General features: G+C 33.8%; 2 protein-coding genes across 11 annotated transcripts; both read right to left on the bottom strand.

Moving 5' to 3' along the window:
- Positions 1-364: 364 nt before the first annotated feature.
- On the bottom strand, positions 365-3,140 carry LOC107924591 (GTP-binding protein BRASSINAZOLE INSENSITIVE PALE GREEN 2, chloroplastic). Its single transcript, XM_016855104.2, has 3 exons — positions 1,704-3,140; positions 1,295-1,462; positions 365-1,064 (listed from the first exon to the last, which is right to left on the bottom strand). The coding sequence occupies exons 1-3, from the start codon at positions 2,994-2,996 to the stop codon at positions 714-716; spliced, it is 1,812 nt and encodes a 603-aa protein (XP_016710593.1). The 5' UTR covers positions 2,997-3,140; the 3' UTR covers positions 365-713.
- A 9,740-nt stretch (positions 3,141-12,880) lies between these two features.
- On the bottom strand, positions 12,881-24,684 carry LOC107923946 (protein HUA2-LIKE 3). Of its 10 annotated transcripts, none has more exons than XM_041081113.1 (12): positions 24,078-24,684; positions 23,161-23,237; positions 16,628-18,586; positions 15,835-16,303; positions 15,460-15,568; positions 15,242-15,354; positions 14,976-15,163; positions 14,422-14,890; positions 13,879-14,311; positions 13,625-13,786; positions 13,350-13,402; positions 12,881-13,216 (listed from the first exon to the last, which is right to left on the bottom strand). In XM_041081113.1, the coding sequence occupies exons 1-11, from the start codon at positions 24,198-24,200 to the stop codon at positions 13,377-13,379; spliced, it is 4,128 nt and encodes a 1,375-aa protein (XP_040937047.1). In that variant the 5' UTR covers positions 24,201-24,684; the 3' UTR covers positions 12,881-13,216; positions 13,350-13,376. The 10 variants fall into 10 exon arrangements, with proteins under 10 accessions (XP_040937047.1, XP_016709644.1, XP_016709645.1 ...); XM_016854155.2 differs by having other exon boundaries at positions 12,881-13,272; positions 13,567-13,786; positions 15,835-16,324; positions 24,078-24,664; XM_016854156.2 differs by having other exon boundaries at positions 13,567-13,786; positions 15,835-16,324; positions 24,078-24,664.

Here is a 24,684-nt window from a genome sequence, read left to right as displayed (position 1 = left end):
AATTTGTTTTATTAATGTTATAAATTTTTTAATAATTTATTTGAATTTATTAGGTTTTTTTATTTTATAATACTTATAAGTTTATATAATTTTAACTTTTTTAATATTTAATAAATTATATATTCTTTCCTATTTATTTTGATTCTTTTATAAATTTTATGATATATATTTTTTATTTTTGTTAGAAAAATATTACATTAAATTAGATGTTCCATATGTCACTATTTGATTGGTACATCAATTTATTTTAATAGTCATAATAGTCAGTGAAGAGGAGATTATTTTAGTTGACCAATTTTTTTTCATTTTCCTAATGGCTTTTTATATGTAAGCCAAAATCAAAAGGGTTTGCCTCTGTAAGATGTACCATAAAAAACATATATTTGTACTATGAAAACAGATACAGCAAAATTTCAAAATTGTAAAGGCGATACCAAAAGCATCCTTGTTTCTCACTGAACAGACTAGCGTGCCAGGCGTATGCATTCTATAAGCTCATCTCTTCAGCATGATGCGTGGGTCTATGTTAACTGGCGAAAAATTCTTAAGAGATGATTGCCTCAAAGGAAGCTCCAGATAAGTATTCTGTATTTTTCAAAGTGGCTTGAGACTGTTTGCTACCTTTTTCTTTCCTCGGACAGTTCATGTCGGGATTTTTCTTCCCATGTTTACAGATCTTTTGCAGACAGGTTTGGCGATAACTTGAGCTGGAATTAAACTTCAGCTGCTATGGCTGTTTTCTGGTCACTTCGTTTCTTCTTTTCAATTTGCTTCTGTGACTTATTCAAAGTTTGGTCAGCCTTGGACACGATTTTAGAGACTGTGAATCCAGCCTCTTCGAAAAGCTGTGCTCTATGAGTAAGCAAAGCATTGCGAAGAACAACGCCAACTCCTCCATAGGTCCAAACCCCTAAAACTGCCTCTCCTTTAAGTCCAATAGTAAACCAACCAATACCAGCAGCAGCAATGTCCACTGAACTTGATTCCCAGCTATTACCCGAAATATGGAATTCCTTTCTCACCCAACTGCCAAGCTCTCCTACTCGTTGCTCTCCAATTGGTGGCTAAAAGCAAGCAGCAGACAGAAAGTGTCAAGGGTAACATTATACACAAGCAAAAATGCTGTAAAAGGATAACTACATAAACTTTGCGGCACTTCCCAAGGCTGTTTCAATTCCAGGAAGAATATCATATTGCAAAGTGAAAATCTGAATAGAGCAGAATGGCAAAAAAGCATTTTTGCATTGCATCACTTGTATCAAGTGAAAGATATTACTCCATTGAGATGCCATACCTGTAACTGATGACCAATATGATCCTCTTGTATTCTTTGTGCATTTTCAGTTTTCCCCATGTGTAATGGTAGATAAGGGGATGCCCAAACCGTAACATATAGTGATTCCACAGATGACTCATCAATGTCCAACCTCATTAATCCAGCAATATGAACTGTGTTACCAGCCTGTCAAATTTGAATCTATTAGCATTAAACTACAAAAAGGAACCAAAACGTGAAACCCAGAATTATCCAGTGAATATCTGAAACAAAACACCAGCCAGCAAAAATAAAGAATCTGTTCTGACCAAAAAATGGGCAGAAAAATCTATTTACAGACCATCGCAACAGCAAATTCCAGCTAGAAATTTAGGTAGGTAGCACATTATATTGAACGTAGACTAATGCTACTTGTTTTGAGTTTCACCTTGATTCTATACGTCCTTGGTTTCAGCTCCTTACTAATATAGACAAGCTTCTGCTCCTCCCTCGTCAACCTAGTCGTCATCTGATGTGGCTGTAAAAGCCCTGGAGTATCAAATAACTTTGCCTGTCCCGGAAGCACCCCTTCCACTCTTACTAGGCCCAAAGTTCTCCCAGGCACGGGTGCCTCTGTTAAGAAACCAATCTTCCCACCAACACACTTGCCAATGGCATTGATCAATGTACTCTTTCCAGCATTTTGGGCACCCACTGCCCACACAGTACCTCTAGGCCCTGCCATCTCCACGACATCATCCACCAAGTTTTTCACCCCCCAATCCTTCACAGGACTCACAAAATGCAATTTTGCAATCTTGCTAGCTCCACCTTCCCTCGCTCTCTGCCTTGCCCAATGCTCAAATCGCGTAGGTGACAATGAGCTAGGTAAAAGATCAATCTTAGTAACTACAAGCACAACCCTAGGCACATTTCCGGATTTTCCCTGTTTCCAAGCTGAGTAATTCTCTTCAGTTACGTCAGAAACAAGTTTTGCCACTTTTCTTGGAAACGATCCATCAAAATCTGATGCATCAACCACCATTAACACCACCGACCGACCTCCTGAAACTGATCCCAATCTCCTCCCGACTGTATGATCAAAATCAAATTCTGGCAATAAGTTCTCCATCGTTGGATCCTTCACCTTACCATAGTGGCGCAATGAGTGACATCTAGCACAAACCACAGGCTTTTCAGGCATTTCTTTATCTAGGTTTTCTTCTTCAAGGTCAGGACTTTCACGTTTTTCCTCCAAAATCAGACCTTTCTTGAGAAAGGCTGTGAATTCAGGTTCTGTTGAAACACGTACCAAGTGGCGGGAACTTGTTTTGAGCGTCGGGTCCTTGGTCTTTGTTGGAGGCTTGATGAAGAACCCAACAAGCTTAGGGTCTGAGTCCTGCATGTGAACCCCACATCCTGGGCAAACAACATTGTAGGGAGTGCCATCATCATAGTTTCCATCTCGGTTCAGGGTCAAAGGTTTAGGAGAAGATGGCTCCTGCTTCTGCAGATGTTTTTGAAGCTTTTTAGTCGCTGAAGTTGTGGCCGTAGGTTGAGAGGAGAAATGATTGGTGAAGAAGATGAGGTGTGAAAAGTTGTTGGGAATTTGGGGGGTATTTGCGGGTAATAATGGACTTATCAATGTAGTTGAAGTAAAAGATGGTTTGGTAAAGAAAAGGGCAAGAGAAGAAAGGGGTATGAAATTCGACGGAGAATGATTTCTGGCTCTAAAGATCATTTCTCTAAAAACCAGCGGAAACGGCAGTGCGAGAAGAGAAGCAAAAGATAATTAAAAAAAAAAAGCCTGATTTGCAGAGACGAGAGAGAGAAGAGATGGCAGGAAGATGACGATGGAAGAAAGAGTAAAGACTTTTCAAACAAGTGAACAAAAAATTAGGGTTTAATAAAGGCTTAATATCTTTTTTGGCCCTAGACTATAGCTAAATTCTCATTTTGGTATTTGTATTTTCTTTTATCAGTTTGGTCCTGTACTAGCTAAACCCTATACAGCTTTCAAGAATTGTTAACCACTTTAAATTTCTTTATTAAATTTAAGTCAATTACAATATTAATTCTTTTACTATATTAAATTTAAGTCAATTACAATATTAATTCTTTTACTATATGATTACTAAGTGAATTTTTCCCCTAAAATTTTAATATATCACACTAATATATTTAATAAAAGAATTTTAACGATTCAATTAAAATATTTAAAAATATTTAAAAAGTGAAAGGGCTTAAAACAGAATTTAACCTACAAACTTTTACTATATAATTTGATTCAAAAAACAATTAACCTGTAGTTAATATCATTCAAGTGTAAAATAATTTTTTTAATTAAAATCTAAGTTATACTAAAATATTAATCGGTATGGTTTTGTGTTTCCACCTTGTTCCGTATTAGGTTAATTTAAGTTTGAATATTTTTTATATATTTAAAATTTAGAGTCTATATTTTTATTTTTTAGGAATTTAATTTATTTACTTTTTATATTTAAAAATTTAGGTTCAGTTGTTAATATTGTTACAATTTTTTAATTGAATTAGCGAGTCTGATGTTTTGAATTGTTTCTGAAAAACTCATTTAGTACCTATGTAACAAGAAAAAAATATTGTAATAGACTTAAATTTGATAAAAAATTTTAATGGTGTTAATAATTTTTTAAAATTCACATTAATATTTTAATCAAATAAAATATCTAAACTAATTAATGACATTATAACAATTTAAGTACTCAATTATATTAAAAATTAAAGTATAGATATTAAATCTCAATCTTCCGTTAGGGCAAAAAATTGAAATTTAACATCGTCATATAATCTTAAAAAAGGCAAAAGGCGGTAACACATGTTTTGTAAAAAATTTTTTACTCGTATTCATATGGACAGTGAATTAATATAGAAAAATAAATATAATAGTCAAATTTGTGAGATATAAATCAATAAAAAATAGATCAAGTAGTATCAAATATTTATTTTTTATTGTACTATATATATTAGGGGTGATTGTGTTAGGTATAGATTATCTTTGATCATATTATGGATTTGATCCCTTTATCATGCTTAAATTTGAGATTTAGTCCCTATACTTTTATTAGGTATAATATGTGTTTTGAGTATAAATTGGCTCCAATCATATTACGTTTTTTATCCCACTATATTTAAATGTGAATTTTAGTTCCTATACTCTTTTTTGGTACAATACTGGTAAGAAACATAAATATCAATGTAAAAAAAAAAACTAAATTCAAATATCGAAAAGTATATCTCATTCTCTTTATTATTGTTAAGAATCATTTATATATATATATATATAGACATAACTTCATATAAGCAAATTCTTTTCTTGATTTGAATTTTTTTACCATTAACTAATAAATAGAGCATTAGCTTTGTTGAAGGGTGTTATACTTCTTAAGGAGAAGTGTACGAAGTGTTGTTTATTTGGTGTCAATGAACCTTTCAACATGTTTAGTATTGTTCTTAGTTGTGACATCCCTAATTTGACCCTAGTCGAGATGTGGTTTTGGGACCACAAAATCGAGTTATAAAATTTATTAAATATTAAAATTCATATCTACTATGTGTGATAGTGCATGTGTGAAATTTTGATGCTTAAATTCTGTTAGTTGAATGTGAATTTTAGTCAAAGGGCTTATGTGAGAAACAAAAAAAAAAGTGATGAATTAATTTGAAGACTAATTAGTGCATGATTCTCAAAATGGGGACTTGCATGTCAAATACCCCATTTTGAGAAGTAGTGGCCGGCCATAATGATTAGGGTGCATAGAAAATGAATTTAAGTAAGTATATTAATATTATATGGCCTTAATTTATAAAGAAAAGATAAATAAAATATTTTGGGGTGAAAAAAAAAAAACAAAGTTTGGTTCATTCTTCTTCTTCATTGCCGTGGAAAAGAAAGAATAAGGGAGTGAAGCTCAAATAATCGGCCATATGCATAGATCTAATTCTAAAGGGGTGTAATGTGATTTTTGTCAAATTGATTATGAAATTTGGTTGTTAGTGACATGTGGTAGATAACCCATGATTTTAATTCTAGATTAAGTGATCATAGGGCATTCGACCATTTAAGAGAAATGTGGAAATTTTGTTTTAAAGCTCGTAATTCATGTTTAATTGCTGAATGGAGTTTTGAATTGGTAGAATTGAGTTTTAATTTTAAGAAATAAGTGATGTTTGTAAGGATTTTCAAAATTCATGTAAAGCTTACATTCGGCCATTGTTAAGGAATTTTGAATTGGTTATAAATTTCTATGTTTTAATTAGCAAATTGAATTATTGAAGGTTGAGCTAATTATATATGTATACGTTTTATATGTACATTAATTTCTTAGTCTATGTTATTCGGCTATAATTGTCATGGTAGAATTTTTTTTATTTGTAAATTTGTTAATCATTAGCTCAAGAGCATCAAGGACAAAAGTCGGAAAAAGGGAAGGCAAAACTAAGCGAATAGCCATAGAATTATAGTCGTCGACAACTCTTAAGGTAAGTTTCTAGCATATAAGTTTAGTTATAATGAAGAATGATATGGAATACGGGTAAAGATGGGACTATGAATTGGTGTAATTACCTATAGTAAAATGATAAGGAATAAGTTACTTCTATGAGCCTTAGCCGATTGGTTATTAGAAAAGTGATATTTAAATTATGATTTGTATGTGATAATAAGAAGTACTTATATATGATGATATGTTTTAAACTCAAATGGTAAGTTCTTAAGTGTTTGGACTTGGAAATTTAAGAGCAAATTGTAATAATCTGCTTAGGACAGCAGCAGTAGCGTGATTTTTGAAAATCACCATAAATTGTTGGAGTGGAATTAGAGACTGAATAAAATATGTAATCAAAGCTCAATGAGTCTAGTTTCTTATAAAATAAACAATGCAAGCAAAGAAATTTCCTATAGAGAGATATTTAAAGTTGTGTGTGACAGTGTCAGAATGAATCTGAAATCCCCTGTTCTGTTTTTAGAAAATCATTATAAATAGTAAAAAAATTGTTATAAGATAAAATTTATATTCTTAGACTCCTTAATGAGTCTAGTTTCAAATGAAATAAACAAGAACATATTTTGAAATCTGTACAATGAGAAATTTGATTCGTAGTGAAGAGTGGTCAGTATAGTCAACCAGTGAAATAGGGGAAACTTTAAGAAAATTCTGGTTTTTATTGGCCAAACCAAAAATCCTGAAAATTTTATGGATAGAAGATATATGAGTCTATTTTTGTGAAAAATTTACGGCACTTCATTTGGAGTTTCGTAGCTCCAGTTAAAAATAATTTAATGATTGTTGCTCAAGAAAACAGCTTGTGATGAATCTGTGATTTTGTTGTAAACATTGATGAAACTAATTGAGTTGCTTATAAGCTATTGCTGAATTGATGTACAAGATAAATATATAGGTGGTGAGGCCAAAATGGCTAAAATTTAAATGTGTGCAAGTTATCCGAATAGCTATTTTATAAACAGTAAGCAATGTATATGTAATATGTGTTAATAGTTTTATAAATTGAAGGTGTAGTGACTTATATGTTGTTTAGCCGAATGGTTGTCATGAGAAGAATGTAAGTCATGTGTGTATTTTCTTATTTAGTTGGAAGTTTATTGAAAGGGATATATATATATAAATATGTATTAAAGTCGAATGATATTATGACATGAAGTTAAGGTACATGCTATATGCTTATATTCGAATGAGTTTAATGAATTACAATGGTGATAGTTTGTGTGAAATGTGGTAACATGTGATTAAATATATATGGAATTTGGAAAGTATCCGGGTTAAGACTCGCTAACTACGTGATGTGGCCTAATGGCTCTTGTGAAATGAGACTAGCTATATTGAGATACGAATAAGTTCGAATGAAGTGATACCTTATTAATGTGTTTCCGTGTTGGAAAAATCGAAGGTATGTGAATTGATGTGTATACAACTTTGTGAATTAACTATGATGATATATTCGGGCTTAAAGTCCCGCAGGCTTGGTACTGGTAACTGGATTCGGATTTTTTTTAAACCTAGCAGGCTATGGCTAAGTGCCTTGAATTATTTCAAACCGAAGACCATTTGTATATCTTGACGATAAGGATTTAATTAGTTTCATAAAAATTTACTAATTTGAGTTGTATTCGGCAGGATGTGCAAATACAAGGTATGGATTGCGTTTGTTCATTTATGTATATGTGATAAGGAATATGTTTGGTCCTTTACATACGTATACGAAACTTTAATACTTGTCATGATTTGATTATTTGAAATATTAATGTGAATATGAACTAAAGAACTAAGCTCCTAAATACATATATACATTTATGTATGTGCACGAAATGAGTGCATATGATTAAGTGGTTAGAGGTATTGAAAGATTGAATTGGTAATTGGTAACTATGGAAACGGTAAGTGTACAAAGGTTAAGTATATGGTAAGTGATACTTACTTGCTAAGTGAACTCGATTTCGTTTGTATTACAAATGTACTTGGGGAATCACTTATGAGATGGTTATAAGTTATATTCAACGAGTATTGACTCTATCAAATTGTTTATGTAAGATGAAAACATGAATATGTGCTTCCAAATATGGAAACCGAATGTGATTATAGTGTTATGTTTTAGTTCGACTGATTAAACTAAAAGTAGCATTGATGTTTTTAAATGCGAAGGGGTATATACTCTTAAATTGGGATGAAATAGATGAATTACATGTGCATACATAGGGTTTAATCTATTTGACCGAATGGTGATATATCTTGACATTTCAAAACGTGATTTGTGTAAGGCCTAATCTTAAGCGACTTAGTAATAAATCAACAATTACGGATGTTCAGCACATTAAGTTGGCCAGGTATGTATTATGTACTTGTGTAGGCTTATTAAGCCCACCGAGACTTCACTTGGATTTTGTGTAAGTTATAAATGTATTTAATCCAGCAAAGTTAATTGTTTTACTTAAGACTTACTAAGCCTTGAAAGCTTACTCTGTTGTTACGTTTCTCTGTTTTATAGATTATCAAATTTGGCCTATGCTCGGGGATCGTCAACAACTCGTCACACTATCACTATCCACTGTTTGGTACTGCTATGTTTTGGATTATTTTATGGCATGTATAGAATAGACTAGTAGCGGAATAATATTCTGGTTAATGTATATAAGCCATGCGAAAATGGCATCTTTTGAATGTGTACTTATAGAAGTTTAATTTTATCCCTGGCTGTATTTAGCATTTATCTAAATGAATGATCTTTATTTCAAGAAAAAGTTTAAAATTTTACTGTTCTGACATGAGTTACAAGTCTGGTAATACCCCTTCCCTATTCCGACAACGGTTACGGGATAGGGGTGTTACATTAGTGGAGGTTTTGTCTTTTGATTTTATTGAATGCCCAAGTGTCTATAGAGGCAATGATACCGAATTTATAAAATGAAATTGCCTCACCCACTAAAGAAATCTCATATACTGTGATTGTTGGAATTTGAGCTCATGCCCATTGTTAGGTACTATGCTACATTTGAGCTCATGCCCATTGTTAGGTACTATGCTACTACTTTTGTTAACCCAAGTGGTCACATTCTCACCCAACGCCTTTTAAGCTATAAGTATAACCATGCATGACAAACATGTTTTGGCTTTCAGGATATGACGATTGCTCATGCTATGTGAACTCCCCATTGACACCTCTTCAGGCACTTGGTAAAGTCGAGAGACAAAATCTCCACTAGAAACAAGCCTCCCTTTAAGATAATTTTTTTTTGTTAAGAGATTTCCGAATCCTCTAAGATAAGTTTGTGAAGTGTTGCCCATCTAGAGTCGACAAACCTTCAACACGTTCAGTATTTTCCTTGGTAGGAGTTTTGTCTCTCAACTTTTTCAAGAACTCGAGTCTTAAAAAGGAAGACTAAAGAGACGATAATGGCAGGTACTAGTGCCTCACCCAAGTGGTAGCATACTTACCCAACAATGCTCTATATATCAATGCTTTTGAAACTAGATTGATGGTTGAATTGGTAAGACCACTGATTCCTGATTCAATTAATCCAATCGGTTCAATTGCTAGCACAACAATAATTAAACAAACAATTATATTCATAAAATTAATAAAATATTAAAAAAATTTAAAAAAATTATAAATTGATTCAACCATCGATTTTTCTTGATTTTTTTTTTCTAATTTCGAGTGTTCACTCAAAGGTTGATTTAATCTCTTTTCTCAAAATGATACACCAATTGATTCTAGATCTAACAAGTTTGATTTGCTGGTCTAATTCGATTCCAAAGACACCACTATAGGGCATAGGTTTAAATCTCACCAAGTGCAAATATGATATTTGCTTGATGGGTGAGACACTCTCGCTCTATAAATCCGTCATTGTCAACTCTTTAAGCACTTAGGCACTCGATAGAATTAGGAGATAAAATGCTTATAAGAGTCAATATTAAATTGTTGAAGAGTTTGATGACTTCTAATGGACAACACAAGTATATGATCCTGCCAATATTTTATTAATCGTATTATGATAAATAGGTTTTCTTCATTATTAACGAAAGAAAATTTGTGAAATGATGGTCATTTTGTAAATTACTCTCTTTCGTCGCTAAAAGTAAATATGTATATTATTCCTGTAGCCACAAAATTAACTACAATGAAACATCTTAGATTCGATCACTTGTGGCAGACATAAACTTAGAAGCTTTTAGGAACAAAAATTAGCTAAAATTCTATTTGGAAAACTCATGGAACATGTCAAGCTATTTCTTTCTAATTCACGTTAATCAACCTGTTGGAGTGAAACCTTTGAATTATTGGTGAAGAATCTAGAAAATCTCAAACATGCGAAAGGAATAAGAACTTATTTGAATAGAAAAACTAATTAATAAGATAAGGTCCTAAGGTGTGTATCAAGTCACGATTTTTAAGGTTATGTTTTCTCTTGCTTATTTTTGGTGTGCAAATGAATTTTAAGTAAATGAATCTCGATGATACAATGAAGGTTGATGGCTATTTGTGTTTTGCAGTAACGAAAATAGTCCACTAAGTACTAAGTAGAGAATAGCAAGAAAATCAATTTCAATAAATAATTTTTATAGTAATTTTTTTTATAGAATAATCTAATAATAATAGAAGATGGAGAAATAAAAGAACCATTTTCAGATTTTTTTATTATATTATCCGAATGAGATTTCACCCCGATTTATAAGAATTCTCATATATCTTCATAAAGACATAACTTTTTAATATGTGTCTTTTCTAAATATTTACATATCTTAAATAAACATAATGATTACTTGAATTCTCATGTCTCTTCATATAGGTCGTCATATTTAAGAAACATAATTCATTATTACGAATTGTCATAACTCTTTATTAATAACTGAAGTTATAACTTTTGATTATTAACACCTTTACAGTTATAGTTACTGGAATACTATCTATATACATCGAAAATGTTTTAACAATTTCTCTTTTAAAAGTATTCTTAAATTTTTGGTAATATTAGAAATCAATATGCATAAATCAGAATATCTTACAATTGAACATTCATTTAATAAAAACAAGTTAAAGTCAATCAAAATTGCGAAAGTTAAAGCTTTAAAGAATTAAAGCAACTATTCCATCTATTAATAGATCGTGCCACGACGTAGAAACACCGAGAAAAGAATCAACATAAAATATCAAGAATTAAGGCGGCTTATCTGCAAGTGTGACAGGTCATTTATAACATTTGTAAGTGTTACAATGGAACACCTCGAGTATTTCAAGGATTGAACCCAAGAGAGATTGGGCGATAAAGTGACTAACAATGATAATGCATGCAACTAAACAGTCTAGCTAACTAATCATTAAGTATTATATTACAACAAATTAACATCAAAGGTTAATAAACTACACTTAGGAGCAACTCCTAATTGGTTCAATTTTACCTTTCAATCACCATTTTACCCTATTAGACGATTTAGTCTGACTTATCTCTCGACCTCACTAAACTAAATTGAGACAATCAAATTGCTTTGCAATAAGTTCTTCTCTCATCTCACCTATCTAAATGTTCACCTGGGGGTCAATTCTAAATTTTGAAATTTATTCGATTTAGTCCAATTTTTATGATTTAGCCTCTAACCCAAAAACTAGCCATGCAATATTTCAATCAACCAACTACCCATCACCAATATACAAATATCAACCAAATTCATGCTAAAATGAATCATCAAATAAAATATAAAAAGACAAGGTTGATAAAATCTTAATGACTCATGATAGAGTCTCTTTTGGAGATGATAGAAACACTAATTGTGACGAACGCACAATTACAATTTACATTTTTACACTTTTAAAAGTTATCAAAAATAAAATCTATTAGGTACTTTAAAGAGAAATCAAGATAACAAGAGAAAGTTTTGTATCTAATTGAAAGAAAGTATAAGCTACAATAAAAATAAAAATACTAACTAAGCTAAGAAAGAAAAAATTAAAATCCTAAAAAAATGGTGAAAAGAATAAAAGAGAGCTAAAAGAAGATAAAGGGAGCTAAAAAAAGAGACTCGTTTATGTTTGGCATCAAGTGTGCCTTTGGTATTTAACAAAAATACCCATGGAGTGCATTAAGTTGATGTTAGACAAAATTACATATTTTTCACCTCGTTAGGCTTCAATGTCACGACACTCAGTTTTTGGTGTTGCAACTTCTACAATAGGTACAATCTTTCCTTGAGGGTTCTCAATGTTGTGGCACAGACTACACGACACAGGCTAGCTGGTGTTACGATACCCTCAATAATGACCTCAACTCCTTCACTTCAACCATCAACAATGGAGTAGCAACCTCGAAGACTTGGAGTCGAGACATCGGGGCTGTGTAGCAACACAACACACCTGATGTTGCAACATTCTTGACAGATTGCTCCAAGTTGATTTCTGATTGAAAATTTGCTCCCGATCGACATCGCGACAACCAAAACAATTGATATTTTCTTTATGATTTGACCATAATCATTTTCCTACACTAAAATAAACCATTAAACTCCCAACGAAATAGCTTTGCAAAAGGATCAAAATGTAAGAAAAATTATTATTAGCATTAAGAACTAAAAATAAAAAAAAATATTGAAAATACTCTTATATTTCTTGACAACAAGCTAATCAAGTATGCCAGAGAACCTAATTTGACATTAAATTACGACAGATAATATCACAATAATTTCAACATCCATCAATGCTAGGACACTTATAGCTGTATGTCTTATCCTATTTTCATTAGTATAGTTAAAATCAAGCCCTAGAAGTACATACAAGTATAAATACTCCCCATTAATTCTTCAGAAATGACCACATTGCCCACGCACAATACCGGATTAGCAACTGCTCTATAACCAATAAATCATAACTGACTCTCGAAAAGAAAAATATTATCCCCTATCAAGCGCACCACCACAAACTTAATCATAAAATCAATCCTAAAAGCATAACTCAAGCAAATTATAAAGCTCCGAATTTATTTATAGATGAAATATAAAAATCCTAGTTTTTAGGTTAGACTTTACGACTCTTTTCCCGTATATATAAGAACAGTTCATCAACAATAAGAATACAACTAGATTCATCCATTGAAACTCTGCCTGCCTGCCTGCCACTGTATTAATAAAATATTACTGTTACAACCAAGTATAGGGAACAAAAGGTTGATAGGGAATGGCCCGATTAAAAAATTGCTAAAGGTCTTTAATTGGGGCGCTGATGAGAATAAATTATGCAAAAAGAAAACAAAAACAAAATAAAATTTTGATACACGATGATAGCCTTACTCTCCCAATCATACTGTCCTGCCCGGTGGTAGATTTTACATATTTACAAAATCAGAATCAGCAATGCCGACACGCTCATCTTCGGCTCAACTCATCCTATTATCGGTTCATTGCATGCAAAAACTCCCAGCTGTTTTCAACAAGCCGCAGAACCCATGCCAAAAGAAAAAAAAGGGGTTTTAATACCTATTCATGACAACAAAACCAGTGAGAAAGAGAACTTCTGAAAGAAATGATAAAACTATCACTAAAATATGACGTACCAATTAAAGCAACTGATTAATATTTGGTCATCTTTGCTGCCAAATGCAAGGAGCTGAAACAAATAAAAGGGACTTCAAGTATCAGGCCCGACCTAAACCTACCTGAATGCAGGGTATCTAGAAAGTATGCAAATGCAAAATGATCCACACACACACACACACAAAAACATATATATATATATATAGAGAGAGAGAGAGAGAGAGAGCTTTGTCTAACTTTTGAACCACAATCTCACAGGAGAAATGTGAACCTCTTGATCCAATGGGAACCATACCTTCTGCAGGTGGTCTGCCAGGAAAGAAGTTTCTGTGATCCATTGGAGGGGGGCGGAAGCCCCATCCCTCGTTTGGAAACCTTGTTGGCTCACATTGGGGCCCACCATAAGAACCATGGCCATGGCCATACGATGAATTGGCATTATCAGCATACCAGGGTCCTGTTAGGAGAAAATATAAAGAATCAGGTGCATCAGACAAATCAAGGCATGATAACAGTAGACTGATACAAAACATGATTCAAGAAACTTACCAGAAAAAGGTGGTGGAGGATACCTCCAGCTCTCTCTAGGTTCATTTGGGGCCAGGTTCATTCTCTCATGGCTGTGATAATAATTTGCACCATCAAAGTTTAGTGAAGAGTATCTGTCAGTGTATGGAGGGGGTGCATCCCTCATCAAATTCACGTGCAGGGCTGAATTAACATATGCAAACTGATTTGTAGGTGCAGGATGGATAGGTTGTGGAGGGTAGGCATTGTGATAGTTCGGGCCATCAGGTTGTTGGATATTATTCACCGGAGGCACTGGGCAACTATTGAAAGCAGTATTACAATCTGAAACCTGCATAACAGGAGGATTTCTAGGATCAGGACCATTATATGGGACTGTATTGGCGCACACTGTTGAATTGATTCTGGGTGCAACTGACGGTGGAACCATAGATCTCAAATCATCCTGCCTGTCCTGCAAATATAATAAGAACAAAAGTACATAAATAACGTATTTCACTATTACATTATCATCATTGTCATAATTATAAGAAACCACTGAAAGGAACACAAACGAGGACCTACCTGTATACTTGTATGAATTGTTGAATCAACATTGTTTGTGTAGGGACCAGAAATAGGAGGAGGGATGGGTGGAGGAAGAGGAGGCGGTGGAGGGGGTGGCGGAGGTGGAGATGATGGCAGTGGTGGTGATGACGGATGCACATCATGAGGTAAAGGTGGGGCAAATGGCAATGGAAAATGCTGATCACAATGCTCTTGCAAAGTTTGTGCAGTATTGGTTCCAGCAGCACAACTAGTTGAACTCATTTCAATCTCAGGAGCAACATCCTCCATTTCAAGTTCACCATCAACATCTTCCAAAATATGTCTGCGCTTTTCACTTGCAGGGTTTGCCTCTTGTTCTTCAGGACCTCCAGAATAGTGCTCTGGAGTGACAGCCTCAAAACTTTCTCCATCAGAATCACTACACTCATCCTCCTCATTGAGCATTCGAGGCATGCAAAATCCGGGGAGCTGAAAACTTGAATTGCTGGGGCGAGAAAAAACAAATCTCAGGAACACAGATCTAGAATGTTTAAAGTAACCATAAGTTGAAGTGATACTGAAATATAGACCTGCCATACTCATCAACAAGCATACCCTCCATGTCTCTAATAGGATCATCCAATGCTCTCTCTGTTCTAGCTGAACGACGAGAAAAGACACCACCAGAAGATGAAACACTAAGGGAATCAAGTTCTCGTATATGGTGCCGAACAACAGATTCTGGAAGGATTCTTCTTTCCAACCACAGTCTCAAAACCTACATCAAAGAGAAAAGGTGAGAAACCAACAATCCACACAAAATATAAAGAAAAATAAAAACATCAAAGCCACCTACCTTCAAGCATTGTCGACGATTTTCCTGTGCATTAGGTCCAGGGGGAGCTGCAGCGTTGAGTAGACGAGGAAGTGCTGCTTGAATAGCTGAAGGGTAGATATCACCAACATCACCTGGATACCAAATTCGGTAAGCACATAGCCATAAGTTACAGACCAAACACCTAACATGCTGCTAAATTATAAAAAATTCACAAAGTAAATAAATACAAATAATACCTTTCAAACCCCGGGAGCACTGAGTAATGGAGTCCACAAGAAAGAACAAATCCACCCTTTTGTGTAAGCTTGACTCCCTCTCCAAATTTCGAGCAATAATTTCCACAACCTAGATTAAAAAGAAGAAACCAATGAATTTCAAAATAAAAAATAAGAGCTTTTGTGATAACGGTATATCATCTGTACATGCTTTTAGCATGCGCGCTCTCTTAGTATTCAGAATATACAGTATTAGCCCAGAAAGAAATCCTAAAAGGGGAATGAATGAATAAATAACGTTAATGCCAAAGTTTATCTATGACAAATTTCAATTTAAGTGCTAATAAGTAAAAATGCCTTTGATAACTTGACAGTCTACAAAATGCCTTTATCTACCTTATTAGCAGAGACGCCAAATTTGACACAATCAATTGCTATTCGCGTTGCACGAGCAATGCTCTCCTTTGTCCTCGTTAAGATCACAAGCATATTTTCAAAAGACAACAGAACAGCTTGTGCATCAGTGTAATTACTGCACTTACTGACAGATTTTGGTCTTTCAAAGGTCACAGAATCAGCTTTGGCTTCATCGTCAGCACTTGAAACACATAAAACTTTGTTGGGACACAAATGAACATTTGGACTACAATACCCATTGCTATGAACAATACTAGCACTCTCCGAGGTAGAAACATGACAAAGAGAGGCATTTGAAGGAGAGACCCGTGCAGAAGAATCTACTCCATCAGCTGAACATGGACTTAACTGGGCACCCACAACATCCTTGTCTGAGTTGTCATCAAGATTCAAACTAGAAGTTGTCTTATGCCTCATTTCAGGTTGAAACTCTTCCTCAACCTCATGCCTACATGAATAAGGGGAAATTCTGCAAATCAATAGCAGATATCCACTAAAAAAACTGAGAAAACATGCTTAAAAAAGAGCCCTCAGTGAACTAAATTCTCATGAGGTTTACACATCATGATTATTTAATTTGCTTACAATAAGCTGCCATCATACTCCAAATTCTGCAAATTAATAACAGATCACTCTCATGATTTCAGGTTCAAGTTAGGCTGTTAAATGCAAAATTTCATGGCATACTTCAGAACAAATAATTCTCTACTATATTACTTTCTAGATATAATTCACCTAATAACTGTGATAAAAGCAAGATAAATATGCTTACATGCTGTTGACTAAGCTGCTGTCATTAATTTGAGACTTCAGTCGCTCACTTTTGGAGCCATCTTGAGGAGAAACTTTACAAGTTTTCCCAGTCACAGTGACAGGATCAGAACTCATGTCAGCATGTTCTGAAGTATTAAACTGTTCATCAGGATTTTCAGCCCCGAAATTGCTCAAGCCAGCAGGTTCAGCAACCAAATCATCATTTGAAGGGAACTTTTGATATAAAGAACCACAATTAGATCTGAAACTAGCTTGGCTTTTCTCAGGATTAGGGGATGAATGGTCTAAACATTGGCTTTTATGAGTATTACAACTAGCATGGTTCATAGGCTCCACAAAGACATCCTCATGTTGTACATGCTTTTGATTCTTAGGACTCTTCACAGGTTGACAGCAAACAAGTGGTTCCACAGAAGATTCGACAAACTTATCTGAAGGCATAGAGTTTGATACGGAAAACATGCCAGAATCACTATTAGCAATCAAATCCCTGCCATGTTGCTCCAACACATTAGCTTCTTTGTCCTCAACAGTTACATGAGAACTCACCAGAGAGTCGTGACTTTCATCATCTAATGTTTTCATGGTTGCAGAAAGTTCAGCAATTGCCTGATCTTCATCAGCAGCATTAGCTGACATAGCTTCCAAAGCACGATGGAGGCGTTTAGATGGAGGCAAAGCAGCTTCACCGCCTGCCAAACACCCTAACTGATTTCTCAAAACTTTCAAAGATTCTGGCCTACTCCCTTGAACTTCACTGTCACCTTTTGAAGGTGATACATTAATCAAAGCACCCTTCAACAACAAAGAGTCTCTCTCAGTAGGAGAATCATTGTGACTGCTTGATGGACTCATCTGCTGCAAATGCAATAAATTGACAGTGCCTTCACTAATAGGCTTTTCTTCCATTGGTGAAGAACTAACAAACTCATCGGCAGCTAACAGTTTGCCCATGCGAACCCTTGCTCTTTTCAACAATGGTAGATGCTCATCTCCATCATCTTTGGAATATCTCTCATTTAAATTATCACAAGTATTCTGCAAATTTTCTCTCGTATTACTGATTCCTAAACTCAGATCTGCTTCGGCAAGAGGCTCAGCAGGATCAATGTTCACCAGCTTTCTAAATGGTTTCCTTTTTCTCTTAATGACAAGAGCTTTTATTTGGAAATCAAGCCCGTTGCTCAACTCAGCATCTCCCTCCAAACACTCAACAACAGTCCCAGAGTCTTCAGGTTTACAACTACAATCCATAGAGCTACCCTCATTGAAACTACCAGCATCAGAATCAACAGTAGCAATGTCAGACCCATTGTCATCAATTCTACCATTCAGCATTAACACAGATAAGTCCACATCATCACTCTTAGATGCATCTGTAGACTTCTTGACTTGTTTACTCTTCCTTTGGGACCCATTCTGGATCACATTTGTTGATACATCAGAGACACTCCTAACATCATTAGACGACATCATAAAGTTCGGGAATCTAGAGGATTCCACCCTTGTTGAGCTTCTACCTCTTCGAACTGGTGATGCCTTCTGCTGTCCAATAGATTTTTGAGATCGTACACTTCCAGATCTTTTTCTTGATGAGTATGTGGTCAAAACAGGTTCTTCTTTAACCGGAAATGTATCTGAAGGTTGTTCTGAGACTGATTCTTTTTCATGCAGAGCATCTATTCTTGCATCAGCTTGAGCAATCTCAGTTGCCTCGCAAGTGTCAGTCAGATCCTTTGACACAGATGAGTCCCCTGAGTTCCCACAATTTGCCTGAGTAACTCCATCAGCAGAATTATAGTTATCAACTTGATCCTGCTTCTTTGACTTCTCATAACTGTCAATAATTTCCTGGACTGCACGAATAAAATCTGCACCCTTCCCCTGACGTTTGGTCAAAAGAGATTGTTTCTTCTCTTCTGTAAATGCTTCAACATCAGCAGGATTACAGAATGCTCTGCATGAAAGATACCCATATGTGAACTGTGAATGCAAAATAAACTAAGTTGAATTATGCATGAAGAGAAAAAGAACAGGCATCAGAAGGAGGCTTGGGCTGAAAGATTTAATAAGATGGAACCAGGCTTGTCTAATTCAGCATATTAAAAGTTTTTTGAGAGAAGAAGGTTCACCTTGGATTGCTTGGATCTATGAGTATGTGATAAAGGAAGCGTCAATTTGGCATTTACCTAACAGAAAGCTTGGCAGCTGGACTTGGCAGAGTATTTTAAAACTAAGAGAGGTTGCAAGAGATGCCCTCAACATACAAAAGTAACATTTGGAGGGAGATTAGAAGAAAGAAAGAAAAAGTTAAATGGTATAGGCTGTTGTGGCATTCTTTGAATGTTCCCAAAAATTCGGTTATCAAATGGTTGGCTAAACTGGATAGATTGCCAACAAAGGGGAAATTGAAAGTTACTGGTTTAAATGTTGATGAAGCATGCATGCTATGTGGAGCCGCAAGAGAGAATCAAAACCATTTATTTTTAATTGTGTTTTCTCAAAGAAAGTTTGGGAGTAGATTTTGAAGTTATGCCACCTGCAAAGAAGGGTCATGAGTTGAATTAAGTGTTGCTGTTAGCTATCAAGAAATTGAAAGGTAGATCCTTGATTACTCTCATCCTGAAAATTGCATGGAATGCATGTATATATTTGATATGGCGAGAAAGGAATTATAGACAATTTCAAGGTATACAAAGAAATGAAGAACAAGTTGTCAACTCCATCCAAGATATTGTGCTTATTAAACTGTTGGGGAAAAATATTAATAGGGTAGACAATGCTAATAGATGGCTTTGTATAGAATGGTGGATCAATTGTCAATATGGGATGAATGAAGTATTGTTTGTTGGCTTTGAATAGATGGGGGATCAGTTGTCAATAGGGGAATTCTATTGATTTTGGTTTACGGTAGCAGAGATTTTTGCTTCTTTGGATAAATGTATTCTTTGGATAAATGAAATTACATTTATCCAAAAAAAAGGAAAAGAACAGACACAGTTGCAACCATCAACAGACAACTATCCACTTAAAAAAACAACCGAAAAAAGATATTTACAGTAATTTTATATAGGCTTAAATATAAAAAAAGCCCTTAAGAAAATGCAAAAAAAAATTAATTAAGCCCCTATATTAAATTTGCGCCCAATTAAGCCCTTGCTATTAACTAAAATAATCAATTAAGACCATTAAAAGAAATTGGCAGATAAATCAAATGGTGACACATGGCAACTTCTGGTTTAATCTAATATTTTTCTCATAAAAATGATTAAAAAATCCTAAAAAATATTAAAAAAAGAAAAAATTATAAAATTAATAAAACATATTTAAAATATTATAAAAACGTATTAAATTCTATAGAAATTATAAAAATTATAAAAAAGTATTAAAATTAATATAAACTAATAAAAATTATAAAAAAAATTCATAAACTTGAGTTGGACCGATTAGACCGAAATCGGCAAGGTATCATTCCAGAAAAAGACATTAGGCCGGTTGACTTGGGAACCAGATAGTTGAACCGATTTTTTATTTTTTAATATATATTTTTTATTTAATTGAACTGGACAGATCAATCAAACTACCAAATTGGTGGCCTAATTGATTCGACCACTGGTTCGATTCTGCAAACCTTGGTTAGAATATTTCATTCTTACATATGCTAATAGTTGGATAATGAAATTTTGATTTGATAAATATTAAAAAATAAAAAATCGATTCAGCCTACCGATTCCTAAGTCAATCAATCTAATTGCTTTCCCCGAACTCGGACCCTTACTGATTTCGGGCTAACTGGTCTAGTTCAAGTTTTTACAATTTTTTTACAAATTTTTTTCTATTTTTTAAGTATTCTAATATGTTTTTATTTTATTTTAAATAAGTTCTATTAGTTTTATAATTTATTAGATTTTTTTATATTTTTATAATACTTATAATTTTAATAAGTTTATATCAATTTTAATTTTTAATTTTTAATTTTTAATATTCAATATTTCTTATTTTTATAATTTTTTTCTGTTTTTTTATGGGAAAAATATTACATTAAACTATAAGCAACCACGTGTCACCATCTGATTGGTCCAATTTATTCTAATGGTCAATGTGGTCAATGACGGAAATTTAAATAGAGGGGCTTAATTGGGTGTGAATTTAATACAGAGGCTTAATTGAATTTTTTTGCATTTTTAAGGGCTTTTTTGATGTATAAGACTTCTACAGAGTAATTATCAAAACTACCTATTAAAATTATGTATTCCATTATATTTCCATGTATCTAATCCCAAGGTCAGCCCACACATGGTTATTTATATAAGAAATTAGGACAACATTCTTATCATACATACAAGTTTTGCTACACATTAGAAGGAAGCATTGTCTTCTTTCCTCTACCGTTTTCATTTGTTTAACAGGTTATACAGAACATCCACATCAAGAATTACGCTGATGAAATATCATTAGGTCAAAGAATGTTACAACACAGCTGATAGATATCCCAAGGAACTTCTAAACCCTAGTTATCAAATGACTCCTTAAATCTTCGCTGGTCTTTAGAGATTCTAAATTTGAAGACAAAATCTTACTATACATCAGCATCATCAAATAACTATTGAGATTTACAAAATCTAAAAACAATACCACTAATGTTTCAGGTATTTGATAATCTAAAAATCATTTTCTAGTTTTCCTGATGTCTCTATCGCGTACAAAAAAATTTACGGGAAGAAATGTCACAAGCACCTTTAGGAAATATAAATTAGAATGGTAGCATCCCAACTAAGCCTGCATCATGTATTCACTTGTGAGTCCCCAAAAAGTCCATTTCAGAATACAACTCTCTACACCTTAAAAACCCATCTACCGGTTCTCTGAATGAGAACTGTAAATCTATTATCAGGTTAACTCTTATAAGATAAAGTGGAAGGACTGAAGACAATCCAAACAAAGTATAAAGCAGACATTGGATAACAACAAAGAAAATATCTAATCTACAATCCGGAAAAGATAGCTCATGTCACCGGGAGGATACTGAGGCCTTAATAAGACTTACTTTTAACATCATCTAATGAACGTACAACAGCTTTCAACAACCCAATCCATGAATCAATAATTGAAAATTACAATAAGGAGTTTCAACTTTATGTCTAGATGCAGCAAGCTCCAGTGAAAAGTATTAGACATTACTTAGTAGGAAAATACAAAGAAATGAGAGGTTTACCAGACCAACATAATGTAAAACAGAAATTTTCATCCATTGCATGAAGAAAAGAAACCAGCTATGGAATAAGGTAAACTGATTAATGCAAGAGAAAACAAAGGAAACAGTTGACGCAACAGTGAACTCTGAGTAAGTTGCTTCTCCATTCTTGGGATGATTTAAAGAGATTTATTTGAGAGCTGTTCAGGAGCACTTCTTGATGATGAGGTTTTTAGGAAGCAACATCACTGAATAATGGAAAAAACTCACTAGTAATACTATTAACTAATTAAAAATTCAGGTAATTTAATCAACAAAATGTAATCTAACAAACAAATGTTAAGTTTCCTCAACTAATAATAATAGAAAAAACTCTCTTATAATAAATACAAATAAATTAATATAGTTAAATTGTTAATTGAATGAATATACATAAGGAAAAAGAATTTATTAGTATTTATTATTTCTTTGTCTTGGTTTTAAAAAAAATGGATCAAAGACATTAAGAATGATGGTAAATTTGTCACAAATCTCATGTTATCAAAGTAATATAAGATTGGTATTAAGATTACCCCTTATATTATTGAATCTTGGCACTGTCGGTGATAATATTACCAGCTCAACGTAATGTTGTTGAACCAAACATAGTTATACGATTACAAAATGCAAGATGACCACTGGTAACCATACAACATTCCATGATCCAAAGGACCCCAAAGAGAGATGTCCTTTTTCCTTCACCTCATCAAAATTCAGCAATTGACAAATTCAAGTGCCCAGTTTGATGAAGTTCCTATACAAAACTCTCTTAGAATAATATAAACAAATCACCACTTAGTAGACCAAATTCTACCACACCATAATCCTACTTTTGAGCTTTGTTTTCTTTATATTAGATCAATGTTATGCAATTGTATAACAGCAAATTGGGTCAGGCCGAGCCAGCCCAGGGTAGAAAAATATAAACCCAATCCTAGCCCATGAAAACCTCTAGTTGTCAATATAGTTTAATAAATCATCTAGAAATAGAATGTTAGATGCTTCTACCCTTCAAGGACGTCCTAAATCCAAATTATCTCATTTGTTGGGATGATAAAAATATATAGATCAATAAATCTAGACAATATGCTACAAGGACAGATCCCATCCAAATCATATTTGCTTGGAATAATCAAATAACACAAGTCAACGAAACATTTTCAAAATATTACATTAATATCAACAAGAAAAACCAAAAACAGAGAATGCAAAGTTGCAACTTGTCATGACTTATAAACAAGTAAAGCAAAGCGAAAAGATAAATTGAACAAGATGAAAATATTCAAATGTGTACTTACATTTGCTGTGTTCCAAAAAAGTAAACCATAACTTTCTTCCAATCAGATGAATAGCCCCACTTCTCAGGCTCACTTACCTGCCAAAAGCAATTAGAAATATAAGCCTAAAGGTGCATTTGGTTCGCGAATGTTACATTAAACCCTCATAATATCATTCTGATATAAGATTAGGTTGTTTTGATCCTCAACATTACAGCCACCACATAATCTCACATTCCCAAATAATGTCAAATAATGTCAAGATGCCAGAATGCAGGGTGTAATCTTAATACCACTTACATTACGGGCATAGTATTAAATTTTGGACCAATTTCCCTTTGTTTTATTTATTTTAGTCAAAATTGTCCTTTTTCCTCCCAAAATAGAAGTTAGAAATGAATCAAAAGTATTTTATAAGATTTATAATTTAGATATGAAAAAAAATATTACTAAGAAATCAAAAGTAAAGAAGTTAGATATGAAATAAATAAATCTTACAAAACAAAAGGTAAATATGTCTCCTCTCTTAAGTACTTTCTAGCAGAACTGAGATACCAAGGATTCAATTTTCCCTAAAATCTAATTTTCAAATAAAACTAGCGAAAAGATTTCTAATTTAACTTCTAACTCATGCATTCAAATTTGTAATTAACAAACACTTAATTCCCCTTTGGATTCGGGAAAAGCAACTTCAGAACATAGTTAAATATTAATCAGTAAAACAAAATAGAAACCCACCAAAGAATTCCTCCTGATTAATGCACTATTAACACATAAACATATGCTAAATAGAATTGATCATGCCACTAAATCAACAAAAGAAAAGGATCATTAAAACTCACATGCAACCACAAACCTAAGGCAATAACATGTATTCCAGCATAACAGAGATTTAAAACAGGAGAAAATAGAAGATAGTGATATAAGTCTTGGCATACCGTAGCAGGCCAAGCAGGGAAACCTTTGACTTTAGCGAGGACAAGATCGCCGACTTTCCATTGGCGGCGAGAGGCAGCCGCAGCAGCCGCCTTACTGGCGCTTTTCCTTCGGCTGGGCGCCATCAGAGTATATATAAAACAATTATCCCAAACTCAAAGGCACGCCAAAATCGCCCAAAAGGCATAATACTTTGGCACTCTCTAAGGTTCCGGCGCAGCAATTTGGCACAAATTCTGAAGGCATTTGAAGCGCCCACCTCGAATCGAAAGTGAGTGAGCAACAAAGTCTGATACTCTGTGAAAAGAAGAAAAAACCCTAGTTTTTTTTTTGTTTTGTAGAGTGCTTTTTTGTTCTTTTTTCCTTTCTTGGTTTTGAAATAGAAAGATAATCACTAAAGAGAATATGCAAAATGGAGGGGATGGGGTATTGCTAAAGTACACGTTAGGGTGTAGGTTAAGTAACCGTGAGAAAGGAAAAGTGCTAAAACGCAGGGAGCGTAGGTTAAGACTTGGGGGGTGGCGGAAACTGGTAAGAGAGGGGTGTGGAAGGGTCAAAAGGTGGAAGCAAATCCACGTGACTCACCCAACTTAGTGTCACTCACTAATG

This window comes from Gossypium hirsutum, chromosome A11, assembly GCF_007990345.1.
Source record: "Gossypium hirsutum isolate 1008001.06 chromosome A11, Gossypium_hirsutum_v2.1, whole genome shotgun sequence".
Classification (NCBI taxonomy): domain Eukaryota; kingdom Viridiplantae; phylum Streptophyta; class Magnoliopsida; order Malvales; family Malvaceae; genus Gossypium; species Gossypium hirsutum.
Note: the sequence above shows the minus strand (reverse complement) of the source record. Positions and strands in the feature narration are given on the sequence as shown.